We start from the raw sequence: 16503 nt of genomic DNA, 5'->3' as shown, positions 1-16503 counted from the left end.
CCTCACTACATTTCCATAGTTGCAGTGCTCAATGTCCTGGGAAAACATAAGAATCCCTTTAGGGTCTAGCTAGCATGTCCAGCCAGCAGGCTTGTCTGCCAAGGCATGGCTCAGTGGAGAGTGGCTGAAGACCACTTTTCTTCAACCAATCCTGCCTTCCTCTGATGTCACTAGACAACACAAGCTGGGTATACTTGAGGCATCAGTGCAGGGATCTCCTTATCTGCCCACCATAACAGTTGGACAGAACTGTTCAGCACGCAGAGTAAATGCCTTTTTAGGTCTCACCTGAGACAGTGCATTTCCAGTCTCTTGCGAGACATTTTGAAAGCTTACAGTGAGGTTAGATCTGCCCATTGTTTGCAATTGATCGGCTTCGTCATTCGTATTTGCTTGCTTCTGTTTGTCAGCATGTGTTGGCCTCACTTTCTCTTACTGGGTTTTGCCCTCCCCTCGAGCATTTCCCAAGTACTTGTCCTTCCACTGCTCACATTGTAGGAACTACTTTTTTCATTTTGTCTATCTTTTCCCTCTCACTCTTCCTTTCTCTGTCCCTTCCGCCCCCTTTTGTTCACCCTCTCACTCCCTCGCTTTTTCTTGATATCGTTCTAATGTAAGGTGGACAAACATTACATGAGTAGGTTTGTACGTTTGCATAGTCAAGCAAAGAAAACATTTTTCCAACATTTACTAAAGCCTCTGGCGAAAATTTCTCCCAATGTTCAGGAAAAAAAAAACCTCTAAAACTATACTTATTGTTCAGATCAGATTTCCATATCCAGTTGCCATTTCTGTGGAAAAGACTCCCAAAGAATTCTCTTACTTTTCTGCGGGGAGGTCACTGGTAATAGACTGTCTTTCTCCTCATTGTCAGATTGAATTCACCAAAACCCTAAGTCAGTACGATTTTCCTCCTTCTCCCCTTGTAAGGTGTTTGGCTGTAGCCAGTGAGTAAAACAAAAAATAGTAGTAAGTGCATGTTTGTGAATTTATCTGAACTGTAGAGCACCTTCAATTCCCGTTCGCAAAATAATAAAAAAAGAAAGTGGTAGAAACCTAGCATTCTACCCCATAGCCCCTTGATTTACTCCTCACGTCATACAGTATGTGATTCAGGGGCTGCCAGGCCACTTCAGTGTCTTGTTGGCGCAAGACTGAACACCTTGCCAACAGTTTCGGTTAAGTATTTCTTGAACAAGTCTATTGGCCCAAGGCAGCATTTTACATGTTATGTTCACCAGACCTAACTGCAAGGATTTAAAAAGCTTCATAAAATTCCTAAGGTGTGACAAGATCTTCTTGGGTACTATTTTCATATGACTAAGGAACTGAGCAATTCTCAGCATCTTGTCACATTTAGCGGCAGTGCCACTAGGGAGTAATCCAAGTTCTCTTTTGTGCTTTGTGGTTTATTTCTTTAAATCCAAGGGGATTCTTTTTCACCTTTTTTGTGCTCATCCCACTAAAGCCCATGCAAAAACTGGCTTTCTAGCGTTACATTCTGTCACCACGATCTGCATAGAAGCTAAGCCTTACAACACATCTTCCTCCTTGATATTTCATTGTGAGTGAGGAAGAATTCGACCAAGTTGTTCTTCGTTACATGTTTCTGTTAAGTTTAGCTTCAGCCTTTGATGCCTCTGCTACCCAGAATGTTATTGACTTGGTTATAAAAACGAGCTGGACCTACGAATAATGAATAGTGGGCCTCATGGTCATTTACATACTCTTCGTGCATAGATCTTGTGGTGCTTAAAGGCTTACCCAAAATCCCCCAATCTACTTCAGCTAAGAGTTCCTATACATGTTGGCCTAACATATGAAGACAGCTTGGGCAAAATGAGGGGACCAGCCACATTGAGGGCTGTACATGCCCTATGGATTACAGTTCACAATTTTAGGTCTATAATTAACCGAGGCCTTTTTTAAGTAAAATTATATTTAGCATACACTTGCATATAAGGGAATTTCAGCCAACCCTCTTCTTTCATTGGTTTGTTGTTTAATTTACAATTTTCTGCCATTCACCCCTCTTCGCAGGGTTGGGCAGTGTGCCAGCTCACTTCAGCCATTGGCTCAATTAATTGTGAGTGAAAGCATTCTGATCTTTCACAAGAAACCCATCCACAAGCTAAGTAGTTCAATTCAGTGCAAGGACCTTCTTTGGCAATGTATGTTTTTTTTTGTTGTTTTTTTTTTTTAGATGAACATTTTTTTTTTCCTTTTAGCCAATATTATTTTTATATTGTCGAGGGCTCAGCAGCTCCCCCATCAATAAAGCTTTACGGAAACCATGACAAAACATACATTGGCAAATTCAAATGGCTGACACCCAATACCAGGCCTATTGGCTTTTCCAATACTTGTTTGAGAAGGCTTTGAAAAGCAATTTTCAGTGTTCACTGCATATGACAACAGTGTGTACTTGGTATTCGGGCGTTGCCAGTAGAATAAGCCTACTAGAATCTCCCGAAAATGTTTTTGATCATTATGTTCGCAGAATGTAGTAGATTGATGCGATGCATATGAGGCAGATATACATGAAATAAAGTTCGATGGAGTTAATTTGCATATTGTTTTGTTATTCTGAGATCCCAGTTGGATTTTTAATCGTCAGTAGGTTGATGAACCTAGCCTTAGTTAGACAGGTACAAATATGTATTTTGTGTTCAAAGTAATGATTACCCTCATTTGGGCACTTACAGCATACTTGGAAGGACCAAAGGCCGCCTCAATATCCCCTATGAGAGTAGTTGATTTTCAAAAGAACTTCCTGATACTGTATGTACTCTGAAACTTTGCGTGTTGTGTTTTTGTTTTTTTTTCTTTCTTTTTTTTGAAGGCAGACTCTGTACATGCAGGATACATGGGAACGTATTCAGCTGTTGCCCTGTAGAATGTGCGAGCCACAGAGATCAGTATAGAATAACTGCAGTGCTCCAGCGAGTCTGTTTGAATGGTTAAATCATTTATGTTTACTGACTTGCATGTGGGATTGCCACCAAAATCCATGTAGTTAACACCTCATGATTATACGCCTAGACTTTCATTTGACAACTTAGTACATTCTGGGAGTTGTAGTTCTTGGTTTGCAAAATTTTAAATCAATTGACTGAAAGACTTGCTGACCATGATATGAAAACCCAGGACTAGAAATACAGTATTCTGATGACATGGATCTGTGAGGCAACTTTACTTACATGGCAGATCTTATAGCTAGACTATATATCCATATACTTATCACTATTTTACCTTTTCTCCTCCTCAGAAACTGTATGACCTGAACAACATCCATGCGCTTATGTCAGTTGTCTCCGGCCTGCAGAGTGCCCCCATCTTCCGGCTCACAAAGACCTGGGCGGTGAGTACATTGTACAGAGGAGGGTGGGCTGAATTCCGCTGGTTGCCTTACCCAGCCAATAGGTTATCCATGTGTGCTCGACCTCTTGTGAGCATCCAGATAAATACAGAAGCTGATACTCCCCCCTCTTGTAGAGCCCACTTAGTCTGTTTCTCCTTCATTTTTTTTATTTTGGCGAGGAGGCAGCAGAGGATTATTTTCTGCATTCAAACAATGATTCCCAACAGGCTCTGCCTTGAAGGCAAAAGCTTCTTCTCTTACAGTGATTAAGGTGAAGTTGCTGGAAAATTACAGAGCACAATAATTCTGCTTTTAATCATGTAGGATTTCCAGTCAAGTTTTATGTACTGTATCTCTAATTAAGAATTGATGTCTGATGTTTCCTGCTCCAGGGCAGTCTGTTAGATGGTTCCTTGCTTCCTAAATGTAATCCGTTTTCCTCTGTCCTGCCTGTATCCCTGCAGTTGCACGTACCAGTTGGAAACAAAATGAAGATCTGTCCTCACTGGTACACTCGTTTTTTTCTGATGCTTTCAGGTTTCCTCATTCTGACATTTCTTTAATGGCAGAGAGAGAAATAAATTAGAGCGCACCCCAGGCATGATAACATATGTTTGCTTTTTTTTGGGGGGGGGGAGTGTCTAGGCAGTATACAAGTTTGGGGGTGACTGGACCATGGGGGGAATGTGTGCAGGGTAAGAGATGTTTTTAGGACATGCCTAATATGTCCAGCAACGGGTGCTGCTATCCATGAAGTAGTAAGGTTTTTGGAGTGTGATGGCCTGTTGATCAGGGTAGAGAAATGAGCCCAGGTGAATTTAGTCTGAGAAGAGTCAATAGGTTCTCACGTGCTAGAGTCACTACCTGTCAGTATTTTTCTTTCTCAGGAAAAAATATACAGACTTTTCCAATAGGGTGGGGGGAATAGAGCGGGACTAAATATTTTTATAGCTTCTCAGCTTTGCAGATGGTCTGTGGCAACAGGGTTAGAAAATAAGTCCTAAGGGATTTTAAGGCTTAGGCCTAACACTAACATTGACTAATATGGCCTTGGTGGATTTTTCAGCCCTGAAGACCTGCCCAACAGTTGCCTCGCTGGTAGCTGCAGCAAGACTCCAGTGTGACCCCTGTACTTTTAGATGAGCAGTGTCTAAAACTGATGAGGTACACAAGCTTTTCTTGTGAGGTTGGATTAGATGAAACTGAGAAACATGCACCAGCTTCTCTGGATGTGTCATGAACAGTACTTAGGACTCATCAAGGAGTACAGCTGTGGGCACTACCTGGAGATACTTCTTGCTGCATCCTGTAATACTCTCTGACCCTATCAAGACTAATGCCATCCCTACACAAATATTTTATGGGTCCATCATGCCCAAATGTATTCTTACATTCTGACCATGCAGAGACTGATATTTTTCCTGGAGGCAGGATTGAGACAGCAATAATACCAGGCAGTTATTTTCCTTGAGACAGCTTGTTTTGCCCAAGTTTCTGTGGGTGTACTGTTTTGTTTCAGTTTCCTGTTTCTGACCATAAACAGCAAGGCAATAGTAACATTGCCTCTTGATTTTCACCTAGGCCTCAACACTGGGCAATCCTGTTCGGTGGCATGTGTAGCTGCAGATACACATGCTTTGCATAGTCCGCCGTCTGGTGTTGGGTCGTAGTGTTACAAGTTGTTTTTCTTCGAAGAAGTCTTTTCGAGTCATGAGACCGAGGGACTCCTCCTCCTTTGGTTCCATTGCGCATGGGCGTCGACTCCATCTTAGATTGTTTTTTTTCCGCCATCGGGTTCGGACGTGTTCCTTTTCGCTCCGTGTTTCGGGTCGGAAAGATAGTCAGAATCAACGGAAAATTTGTTGGTATTGTTTCGTTCGGTATCGAGTTAGATTAGAGTCGACACCGAATCCAGAAGAGCTCCAGTAGCCCTTCGGGGTAATTTCGATCCCCCGTCGGGGCCTGGTCGGCCCGACCGCGTGCAACATCGAGACTGATGGAACGGACCCCGTTCCGATTCTGTCCTAAATGCCACAGTAAATACCCCTATACAGACCAACATTTGGTCTGTAACTTGTGCCTGTCACCCGAGCACAAAGAAGAGACGTGTGAGGCCTGTCGAGCGTTTCGGTCGAGAAAAACGCTCCGAGACCGAAGAGCCAGAAGGGTACAGATGGCGTCCACGCCGACAGGACAACGAAGGTTCGAGGAAGAGGGAGAAGAAGAAGCATTCTCCATCCACGAATCGGACTCCGAAGAATTCGACGTCGAGGAAACCGTGAGTAAGACGTCGAAACAAACATCACAGGGAAAAACAGACAAAGCCCAGGGGACGCCACTGCCAACAGGCCATGGCTCAACCCATAAAGTAGGTGACCGTCCATCGGCACCGAAGAAGGGCGAGACGGTGCAGAGATCGTCCGACTCAGGTCGAGACACAGGCACGCAGCAATCTCGGGACCGAGAAAGTGCCGCAGAAAAGGGTCGACACCGAGATAGCGGCACCGAAGCTGCTCGGCACAGAGACAGCGGCACCGAAGCTGCTCGGTACAGAGATAGCGGCACCGAAGATGGTCGACACTGAGAGGGTGCAACGGCGAAAAAGAGAAAAATCTCGTCGGAGCCGAAAATAACAAAAGGCACGGTTTCCGTGCCAAAACGCCCAGCAACCGAACCGAAAGCCAGTTCCTATTCAGAGGAACAATCACTGTCCTCCCAACTACAAAGACACCGATTTGAGGAGGAACTAAACGAAACAGACGTAGATCACACGCAAAAGCGGATCTTTATACAAAGTGGGACAGGGAAGATCAGCACACTTCCCCCAATCAGAAGGAAAAGAAAACTAGAGTTCCAAAGCCAAGACAAGACACCACAAGCAAAAGTGGTAAAGAAGGTAACTCCACCACCCTCTCCACCACCGACAACTCATATATCACCGGCACAGACTCCGCCACAATCACCAGCTCATACCACCATGAGCCAAGATGATCAGGACGCATGGGATCTCTATGACGCTCCAGTATCAGACAATAGCCCTGAGTCGTACCCCACTAAGCCCTCACCGCCTGAGGACAGTACGGCATATGCACAGGTGGTAGCTAGGGCAGCAGAGTTTCATAATGTATCGCTGCACTCAGAGCCTATCGAGGATGACTTCCTCTTTAACACCCTGTCATCCACCCATAGCAATTATCAAAGCCTTCCTATGCTCCCGGGGATGCTAAGGCACGCTAAACACATTTTTAAGGAGCCAGTGAAAAGCAGAGCAATAACTCCAAGGGTGGAGAAGAAATACAAGGCACCGCCCACAGACCCTGCTTTTATTACATCACAACTGACACCAGATTCAGTTGTCGTAGGAGCAGCTCGTAAAAGAGCCAACTCACACACATCAGGCGACGCACCACCTCCTGACAAGGAGAGCCGCAAGTTTGATGCAGCGGGGAAAAGGGTTGCAGCACAAGTTGCAAATCAATGGCGCATCGCCAACTCGCAGGCACTCCTAGCGCGATATGACAGAGCCCATTGGGACGAGATGCAGCATCTCATCGAGCACCTCCCCAAAGAATTCCAGAAACGGGCAAAACAAGTGGTTGAAGAGGGACAAAACATTTCCAACAACCAAATCCGTTCTTCTATGGATGCAGCAGATACAGCTACAAGAACAATAAATACTGCTGTAACAATAAGGAGGCACGCATGGCTGCGCACATCCGGCTTCAAACCCGAGATACAGCAGGCAGTGCTTAATATGCCGTTCAATGAACAACAATTGTTTGGCCCAGAAGTGGACACTGCAATTGAAAAATTAAAGAAGGACACTGATACAGCTAAAGCCATGGGCACACTCTATTCCCCGCAGGGCAGAGGCACATTTGACACATTTCGTAAAACCACTTTCAGAGGAGGGTTTCGAGGTCAAGCCACACAAGCCAGCACCTCACAAACAACACCGCCTACCTACCAGGGACAATACCAAAGGGGAGGCTTTCGAGGCCAATACAAAGGGGGCCAATTCCCAAGAAACTGGGGAAAATTTCAAGGTCCAAAAACCCCTCAAAACAAGCAGTGACTCACAAGGTCACTCAACCCCTTCACACAACACCAGTGGGGGGAAGACTAAGCCAGTTCTACAAATCTTGGGAGGAAATAACAACAGACACTTGGGTCTTAGCAATTATCCAACATGGTTATTGCATAGAATTTCTCCAACTCCCTCCAAACGTCCCACCGAAAACACACAATATGTCAAAACAGCATATAGACCTTCTAGGACTAGAAGTTCAGGCATTACTGCAAAAAGACGCAATAGAATTAGTACCAGGTCCACAAAAGAACACAGGAGTTTACTCACTGTACTTTCTAATACCCAAAAAAGACAAAACTCTGAGACCAATATTAGACCTCCGAACACTAAACACCTACATCAAATCAGACCACTTTCACATGGTGACATTACAAGACTTAATCCCACTGCTGAAACAGCAAGACTACATGACAACATTAGATCTAAAAGATGCGTATTTCCATATACCGATACATCCCTCGCACAGGAAATACCTAAGGTTCGTATTCAAAGGAATACACTACCAATTCAAAGTGTTGCCATTCGGAATAACAACAGCGCCAAGAGTCTTTACAAAGTGTCTAGCAGTAGTAGCTGCACACATCAGGAGGCAGCAAATACACGTGTTCCCGTACCTAGACGATTGGCTAATCAAGACCAACTCGCTAACAAAGTGCTCACACCACACAGATTATGTTATACAAACCCTTTACAAGCTGGGTTTCTCCATCAACTATGCAAAGTCACACCTTGTGCCGTGTCAAACACAGCAATACTTAGGAGCGACAATCAACACAACAAAAGGGATAGCCACTCCAAGTCCACAAAGAGTTCAAAATTTTCACAAGGTGATACAAGCCATGTATCCAAATCAAAAGATACATGCAAAAATGGTATTAAAACTCCTAGGCATGATGTCCTCATGCATAGCCATTGTCCCAAACGCAAGATTGCACATGCGGCCCTTACAACAGTGCCTAGCATCACAATGGTCACATGCACAGGGTCAACTTCTAGATCTGGTGTTGATAGACCGCCAAACATACATCTCGCTTCTATTGTGGAACAGTACAAATTTAAACAAAGGGCGGCCTTTCCAAGACCCAGTGCCACAATACGTGATAACAACAGATGCTTCCATGACAGGGTGGGGAGCACACCTCAATCAACACAGCATCCAAGGACAATGGGACGTACATCAAAGAAAGTTTCATATAAATCACCTAGAACTGTTAGCAGTATTTCTAGCATTGAAAGCATTCCAACCCATGATAACCCACAAATACATTCTTGTCAAAACAGACAACATGACGACAATGTATTATTTAAACAAACAGGGGGGGACACACTCGACACAGTTGTGTCTCCTAACACAAAAAATATGGCATTGGGCGATTCACAACCACATTCGACTAATAGCACAATTTATTCCAGGGATCCAGAACCAGCTAGCAGACAATCTCTCTCTGGATCACCAACAGGTCCACGAATGGGAAATTCACCCCCAAATCCTGAACAATTACTTCCAAATTTGGGGAACACCTCAAATAGATCTATTTGCAACAAAAGAAAACGCAAAATGCCAAAACTTCGCATCCAGGTACCCACACCGGCAATCCCAAGGCAATGCTCTATGGATGAATTGGTCAGGGATATTTGCGTATGCTTTTCCCCCCTCTCCCTCTCCTTCCATATCTAGTAAACAGATTGAGTCAAAACAAACTCAAACTCATACTGATAGCACCAACATGGGCAAGACAACCTTGGTATACCACACTACTAGACCTGTCAGTAGTACCTCATGTCAAACTACCCAACAGGCCAGATCTGTTAACACAAACAACAGATCAGGCATCCAAACCCTGCATCGCTGAATCTAGCGATTTGGCTCCTGAAATCCTAGAATTTGGACACTTAGGACTCACTCAAGAGTGTATGGAGGTCATAAAACAAGCTAGAAAACCTTCCACTAGACACTGCTATGCAAGTAAATGGAAAAGATTTGTTTGTTACTGTCATAATAATCAAATTCAACCATTGCATGCATCTCCAAAATATGTAGTAGGGTATTTACTACATTTGCAAAAGTCAAATCTAGCTTTCTCTTCCATAAAGATTCATCTCGCAGCAATATCTGCATACCTACAAATTACTCATTCAACTTCCCTATTTGGAATACCTGTCATAAAAGCGTTTATGGAAGGACTAAAAAGAATTATACCACCAAGGACACCACCTGTTCCTTCATGGAACCTCAATATTGTCTTAACAAGACTCATGGGCCCACCTTTCGAACCCATGCATTCTTGCGAAATGCAATACCTAACGTGGAAAGTTGTATTTCTCGTTGCCATTACATCTCTAAGAAGAGTAAGTGAAATTCAGGCGTTTACTATACAAGAACCATTTATTCAAATACACAAAAATAAGGTAGTTCTAAGAACCAGTCCAAAATTCTTACCAAAGGTTATCTCACCGTTCCACTTAAATCAAACAGTAGAATTACCAGTGTTCTTCCCACAGCCAGACTCAATAGCTGAAAGAGCACTACATACATTAGACATCAAAAGAGCACTAATGTACTACATTGACAGAACAAAACTAATTAGGAAAACAAAACAACTATTTATTGCATTTCAAAAACCTCATACAGGAAATCCAATATCAAAACAAGGTATAGCCAGGTGGATAGTTAGGTGCATCCAAACCTGCTATCTTAAAGCAAAAAGAGAGCTGCCTATTACACCAAAGGCACACTCAACCAGAAAGAAAGGTGCTACCATGGCCTTTCTAGGAAATATTCCAATGAACGAAATATGTAAGGCAGCAACATGGTCTACGCCTCACACATTTACTAAGCACTACTGTGTAGACGTGTTATCCGCACAACAAGCCACAGTAGGTCAAGCTGTACTAAGAACTTTATTTCAAACTACTTCCACTCCTACAGGGTGAACCACCGCTTTTGGGGAGATAACTGCTTACTAGTCTATGCAAAGCATGTGTATCTGCAGCTACACATGCCACCGAACGGAAAATGTCACTTACCCAGTGTACATCTGTTCGTGGCATTAGTCGCTGCAGATTCACATGCGCCCACCCGCCTCCCCGGGAGCCTGTAGCCGTTTGGAAGTAATCTTCAACATTTGTACATTTGTAAATATATTATTTTAATCTTCATTTTGTACATACTTATTCATTCCATTGCATGGGCACTATTACTAGCATACACAACTCCTACCTCACCCTCTGCGGGGAAAACAATCTAAGATGGAGTCGACGCCCATGCGCAATGGAACCAAAGGAGGAGGAGTCCCTCTGTCTCGTGACTCGAAAAGACTTCTTCGAAGAAAAACAACTTGTAACACTCCGACCCAACACCAGACTATGCAAAGCATGTGAATCTGCAGCGACTAATGCCACGAACAGATGTACACTGGGTAAGTGACATTTTCCTTACTGTGCGTTCTTTGGTTTAGAGTTGCCCCCCCCCCCCCCCCCCCCACTCAAGCATGGCCACTTGAAAATTCACTGGCTCTGCATTCCCTTAATACCATCAATGTCACTCATGTTCTTCTGCTGACCTAATGTAAGGTCTTCAACCCTTGCCAAGAATATCAGACTTGCATGTCTTTGAGCATAGTGTCGCGACATTTAAGTATTTCTCAGTTGTCAACTCATGAACAGTGTCCAGTACTTATGTTAAGAATGTAGTGAGGTAATGTGGAACTTCGTGTACTGTTGAGGTTCTTAATGTTCTTTTCGAGGCTGAAGTAGCTGGTTCATGCAGCTCCCTCAGGATGTGCCAGGGTCATTTTCATTTTAACAATAAATCAACTTAAAATGTATGGGCTTCCAGTGTTTTTACTAACACCCAGAAGCCTTGCACAGTAATCAAGGAAATGTTTAGTTTTCCTAAACTGGAATTAAGACTTCTAGTGTCACTAAACAATTGGCCCTCCTAGTAACTGTTTGAGCCAAGGCTTCCAGTGTAAGGAAAATAAAACCATTTCTTTACCCAGTTTTGGATCTAACAATCACCAAGAAAGGCATTCATAATTGTAGGAAAGTCACTCTTATTGGCATGGTCATCCCCCACTTTTTGCCTGTTTATCAGTGCGTTTAGAATGTTTTCACAGGGATCCTGCTAACCAGGATCCCAGTGATTGTCCGCTCTCCTCTAAATTTGGTTGCTCTGGTACCCTTTACACCCCACAATTGGCATAGTGGTGTACTCCTGTAAGTCCGTAGTATATGGTACTTGAGTAACCAGGGTGTTGGTACACCAGGGGTCACCCATGGGCTGCAGCATGTATTATGCTACCCATGGGAGCCCATGCAAACTATGTCTACAGGCCTGCCATTGCAGCCGCGTGAAAAGGTGCATGCACCCTTTTACTGCTGGTCACTGCACCTGGTCACTGTAAGTCATCCCTATAGTAGGCCCTGTGGGAAAGTGCCCCTTTTGGAATGGTTAACCCCCCCCCCCCCCAACCCCCTTTGCCTGATAATGATGCTGACTTACCTGAGAGTGTGCTATGATCCTGCTAACCGGGCCCCAGCACCTGTGTTTGTTTCCCTAAACTGTACTATTGTTCCCACAATTGGCACACCACTGGCACACAGCTAAGTCCCTTGTAAAAGGTACCAATTGCACCAAGGGCTCTGTGACCAGGTAGAGTCCCTAAGAACTGCAGCATATATTGTGCCACCCTAAAGGACCCCTCACCAAGCACATGCACACTGCCATTGCAGATTGTGTGCTGGTGGGGAGAAAAAGGTAAAGTCGACATGACATCCTTCTCATGGTGCCATGCCCACAAACCACTGCCTGCAGCATAGGTAAGTCACCCCTCTAGCAGGTCTTACAGCCCTAAGGCAGGGTGCACTATACCACAGTAGAGGGCATAGCTGCATGAGCAATATGCCCCTACAGTGTCTCTCCATTCTTAGACATTGTAAGTGCAACATGGCCATATTAAGTACATGGGCTGGGAGTTTGTCATTACGAGCTCCACAGCGCCATGATGGCTTCACTGAAGGCTGGAAAGTTTGGTATCAAATTTCTCAGCACAATAAAACCACACTAATGCCAGTGTTGGATTTATTGTACAATGCACCCCGTGTAACGCTGACCAGTCTGTGCCAGCCTGCCACTAAAAGACAAGTTTCTGACCCCATCGGGTGAGAGCCTTTGTGCTCTCTGTAGGCAGAAATGAAGCCTGCCCCTCGTGAAGGTGCTTCATACCTCCCCCCTGCAGGAACTGCAACACTTGGCAGTGAGCTTCAAAGGCTCAGGCCTCCTGTTACACTCCCCAAGGTACTCCAGTTAGTGGAGATGGCTCCACCCCCCAAGACGAAGCCCCACTTTTGGTGGCAAGTTCAGCTGGAAAATTAGGTAATACAGGGAGGAGTGACCACTCCAGCTAGGACCAACCCTAAGGTGTCTAGAGCTGAAGTGACCCCCCTCCCTGCAGAATCCTCCATCTTGGTTTGGAGGACAGGGACCAATAGGGTTAGGAATGCCCCCCCCCAAAGGGAGTGGACACAGGAAGTGTGTAGCCACCCTCGGGGACAGTAGCCATTGGCTACTACCCTCTGATCCCTGTAACACCCCTAAATCTAGGACTGCTTAAGCTGACCCCAGCAGTGAAAACTCCAGACGACAACTGACTTGGCCCCAGCCCTACTGGTCCGTCTGCAGCTTCAAAGACCCCTTCTCTATCCTGCAGGAACAGTGACCTCTACAAGCCCCCAGAGGACTGCCTTCCCAGTCGAGAGGTCCAAGATCTTCCAAGGACAGCAGTCCTGTCCAGAAGAAATCACCAAAAAGGACTCCAGAACCGCCCTAGATCCGCAAGCCCTGCCCACTCTGCACCCGACGCCCACAGTCCGAGTCCAGGTGGCCCACCTGTCCTGAAAAGGTCCCCAGATGATTCTGACCTCGAGTCCACCCTGGGTTGACCCCTCCGGCCAACACAATGATGCCTGCTGCCTGAATCCGGAGGACCCCTGCTGACCGAGACTGGTTCCAATGAAGATACCCGATGCCCAAGGAGACCCCTGCGCACGAAGCCCCCTGGCCTTGGGGAATCCGACACAGTCCAGCAACATCCAGTGGGCGCCTTTCCTGCCTGTCCAGCCTTTGGTTTACCGGAACCAACCCCCTGGACCCAGCCTGCAGCATCTTTCGTGAATCTCGGGGTCCCCCATTGAAAAGCATTGGACACCCAGCTCTGTTTGCACCCTGCACCCGGCTGCCCCGTGCCGCTGAGGGTGTTAGGTGTGATCCTGTGCCCCCCCCCCCGGTGTCCTGGTACAGCGGGTACTTACCTGCAATCTGTTTTCTACCAAGCACCCCCAGTCCTCATACGATTCTATTGTAAACCAGATGCCAACTTTGACCTCTGCACCCAGCCGGCTTTGTGTTGCTGGTTGTGCACTTTTGGGGTCAACCTAAACTTTGACCTGTGGGCATCCCAAGGTATTTTTAGATTCCACTTGTCAGTGAGTGGACAAAAAAGAGGTGTTCTGTTCAATCAGAAACTGAATTGGCAATTAGGATGCCTTTAAATCTTATTATTATCACATTTAGGCACTTTACTTGGTGATGGGCAAATGATAAATATTTTCTGAAACCCAATTTTCACAGATTATTGTTAATACACTATACAGTTTTATCAGTAAAACTGCAAGTTAGTGGGAAGGCTTTCTTGACATTTCTTGGAAATGTACTGTCTGTAAATAGCAGTGCGCTACGACATCATGCTTTAGTAATATATTTATTTAAAGTGAGTGTTGAAATATAAACTGAGAAATACTCCTGCCCTGATGGCAAAGCTATTATTAAACTAAGAGGCAAGTAATGCAGGGATCACGTGTACCCTATATGTGGGCTGGATTTATTCTACATGGAGCAAACGTTTGGTGTATTTAATCAAACAAAAGAGTATTTTCTTTACAGCAGAAATGCTGAACTCACATATTTGAAGGTGCACTCATATGTGAGAATGAAGAAAAGGGCGACTGTAAAATACAATATTTGCCTAGGATCACACAATTTTGAGACCCGTTTCTGGGTCAAGTACATTACAATTAGGTTGAGTAGATTATTCATGCTACTCGACCTGCAGGTCTAGTAACATTTTTATGCTTTTCTGAGGCCTGTGTTAGCTATACTAATACTTTTTCCGCCGTAGGACTCTATGAATTCCTATGAAAAATTGTACTGTCACCTTCTGAAATAAAAAATTGTTACTTGTAAACTGCTTTATCTGCTAAAACCAAACAAAGTACATTTGATACATTTGCTTGATACCTGCTTATAACTGTACTTTCCTGTAGCAAAGTTCTTTTGGTATTAGTAATAAAGTAACAGAATATATTTTTGCTATATAAAAATAATCCACCTGGAGTTAGTCATTGAGTGTGTGCCTCATTTCTTAACTGTGTGTACAACAAATGCTTTGCACTATCCTCTAATAAGCCTAACTGCTCGACCACACTACCACAAAAGAGCGCATTAGTATTATCTACTTTAGCTGCTGTTAAGCCTCTGGGGAACTCCTGGACTCTGTGCACATTATATCTCATTTTGATGTAGTATATACACAACCTACTTACTACAGGCCCTCCTAGCCCAGAGAGCAGGGTGCTAGTTCCTTTGTGGTGGGCACCCCTGCTTGAGCAGAGCTGCAAATATGAGCTCCAGTTTGAATGCACTGAATTTTGTAAGTGCGAGAAAACCATTTTACCCGTGTACTGGCCACAGGTCACTCACAACCTGTGGTCCAGCTACATAATGGTCACTCCGAACCTAGGCATTTTTGGTATCAAACATATAGGCATCATACCCCAATACTAATGCCAGTATTGGTGGCATGATTCTGTGCACTCTGGGGGCTCCTTAGAGGACCCACAGTATTGCTCCTACCAGTCTTCCAGGGCTTAAGTGCAGCCCACGCTGCTGCAGCCTCTCAGACATTATTATGCCCTCCTGCTGCTTGACCAGCTCAAGCAGCAGGGGAAGGCAGAACAAAAGATTTCCTGTGGGAGAGGGGGTGCCACATCCTCTCCCTTGAAAATAGCACAAGTCTGGGGAGGTATAGCCTCCCCACGCCACTGGCTTTCTTTGAAGGGCACATTTGGTGCCCTCCTTGCATAATCCGGTTTGCACCAGTCCAGGGACCCCCGGTCCCTGCTCTGGTGCAAAACCACACAAAGGAAAGGAAAGTGACTACTCCCCTGTCCATCACCTCTCCAGGGGTGGTGCCCAGAGCTCATCCAGGTGGCTCCTCTTCCACTTGAATCTGCCATCTTGGAAACAAGATGTGCAGAGGCCTGTGGGAGCATCTGGTTGGTCAGGACAGGTGACTGATAGGTGACCACCTGACCACCTCTGATAGGTGTTCACCCTGCAGAGTGCACAAGCCCCTTTTAAGGGCTATTTAGGGACTTTCTTGCAGGTGGGTCTCCAGATTGGGCATGCAAGACTCCACTGCATCGACCTCTTTTCCTGGCCACCAGAACCCCTGCTGGCCTTCACAGGAACCAAACAAGCCCTCAACTCCTGAGACAACCTCGCCTTGCAACATAGTTTCTCTGGCTCCTTCCAGCAGTTGATGCATTTCCACAGCTGTGCATCCTCTGGGGTCAGCAAGTCTTCAGCTGCACCAATCTCCCTTGGAGTGAAGGAGTCCGTCCCCTGCATTTGCAGGCACTTAAGGCAATGTAGACAGGTTGCTGGAAACCTCTACCCTCTTGCTCCAGGAAGAATCCCCAACGCATGTGGTGGTGTGGAGGATTCCTCTAGATCATCTTTGCTCTTTACCTGCTGTTCAACTTGGGAGACGGTGAACCCTTGCCTCTTCCTTTAGGACAGTTCCCCTGTGCACGTGACTTTTGCAGCAACAAAGGCTTGTTGACTCCTGCTCCAAGGAATTTTCTTGCTCCAAGAAGCCTCGGCCTCCAGCACTTCATCATTGCAAGGACAGTCTCTCCTTTGTTGCTCTAGCGACATGGGACTCTTCTCTAGGTGTGCTGATTAGGCCTCACTGCAATTTACTGTGCATAC

At 45.3% G+C, this 16503-nt stretch overlaps 1 protein-coding gene across 5 annotated transcripts in view; it reads left to right on the top strand.

Annotated features, from left to right (window-relative positions):
- The window catches only part of RALGPS2 (Ral GEF with PH domain and SH3 binding motif 2), an 812647-nt gene that overhangs the window by 364659 nt on the left and 431485 nt on the right, over positions 1-16503 (top strand). For all 5 annotated transcript variants that reach the window (XM_069231548.1, XM_069231547.1, XM_069231545.1 and 2 more), the window contains one exon: positions 3269-3361. In XM_069231548.1, the coding sequence (XP_069087649.1) occupies positions 3269-3361 (93 nt within the window). The remainder of the gene's footprint in view (positions 1-3268; positions 3362-16503) is intronic.

The sequence above is a fragment of the Pleurodeles waltl genome, chromosome 4_2 (genome assembly GCF_031143425.1).
Source record: "Pleurodeles waltl isolate 20211129_DDA chromosome 4_2, aPleWal1.hap1.20221129, whole genome shotgun sequence".
NCBI lineage: Eukaryota > Metazoa > Chordata > Amphibia > Caudata > Salamandridae > Pleurodeles > Pleurodeles waltl.
The sequence above is the reverse complement of the archived record's forward strand: the minus strand, read 5'-3'. Positions and strand labels throughout refer to the sequence as shown.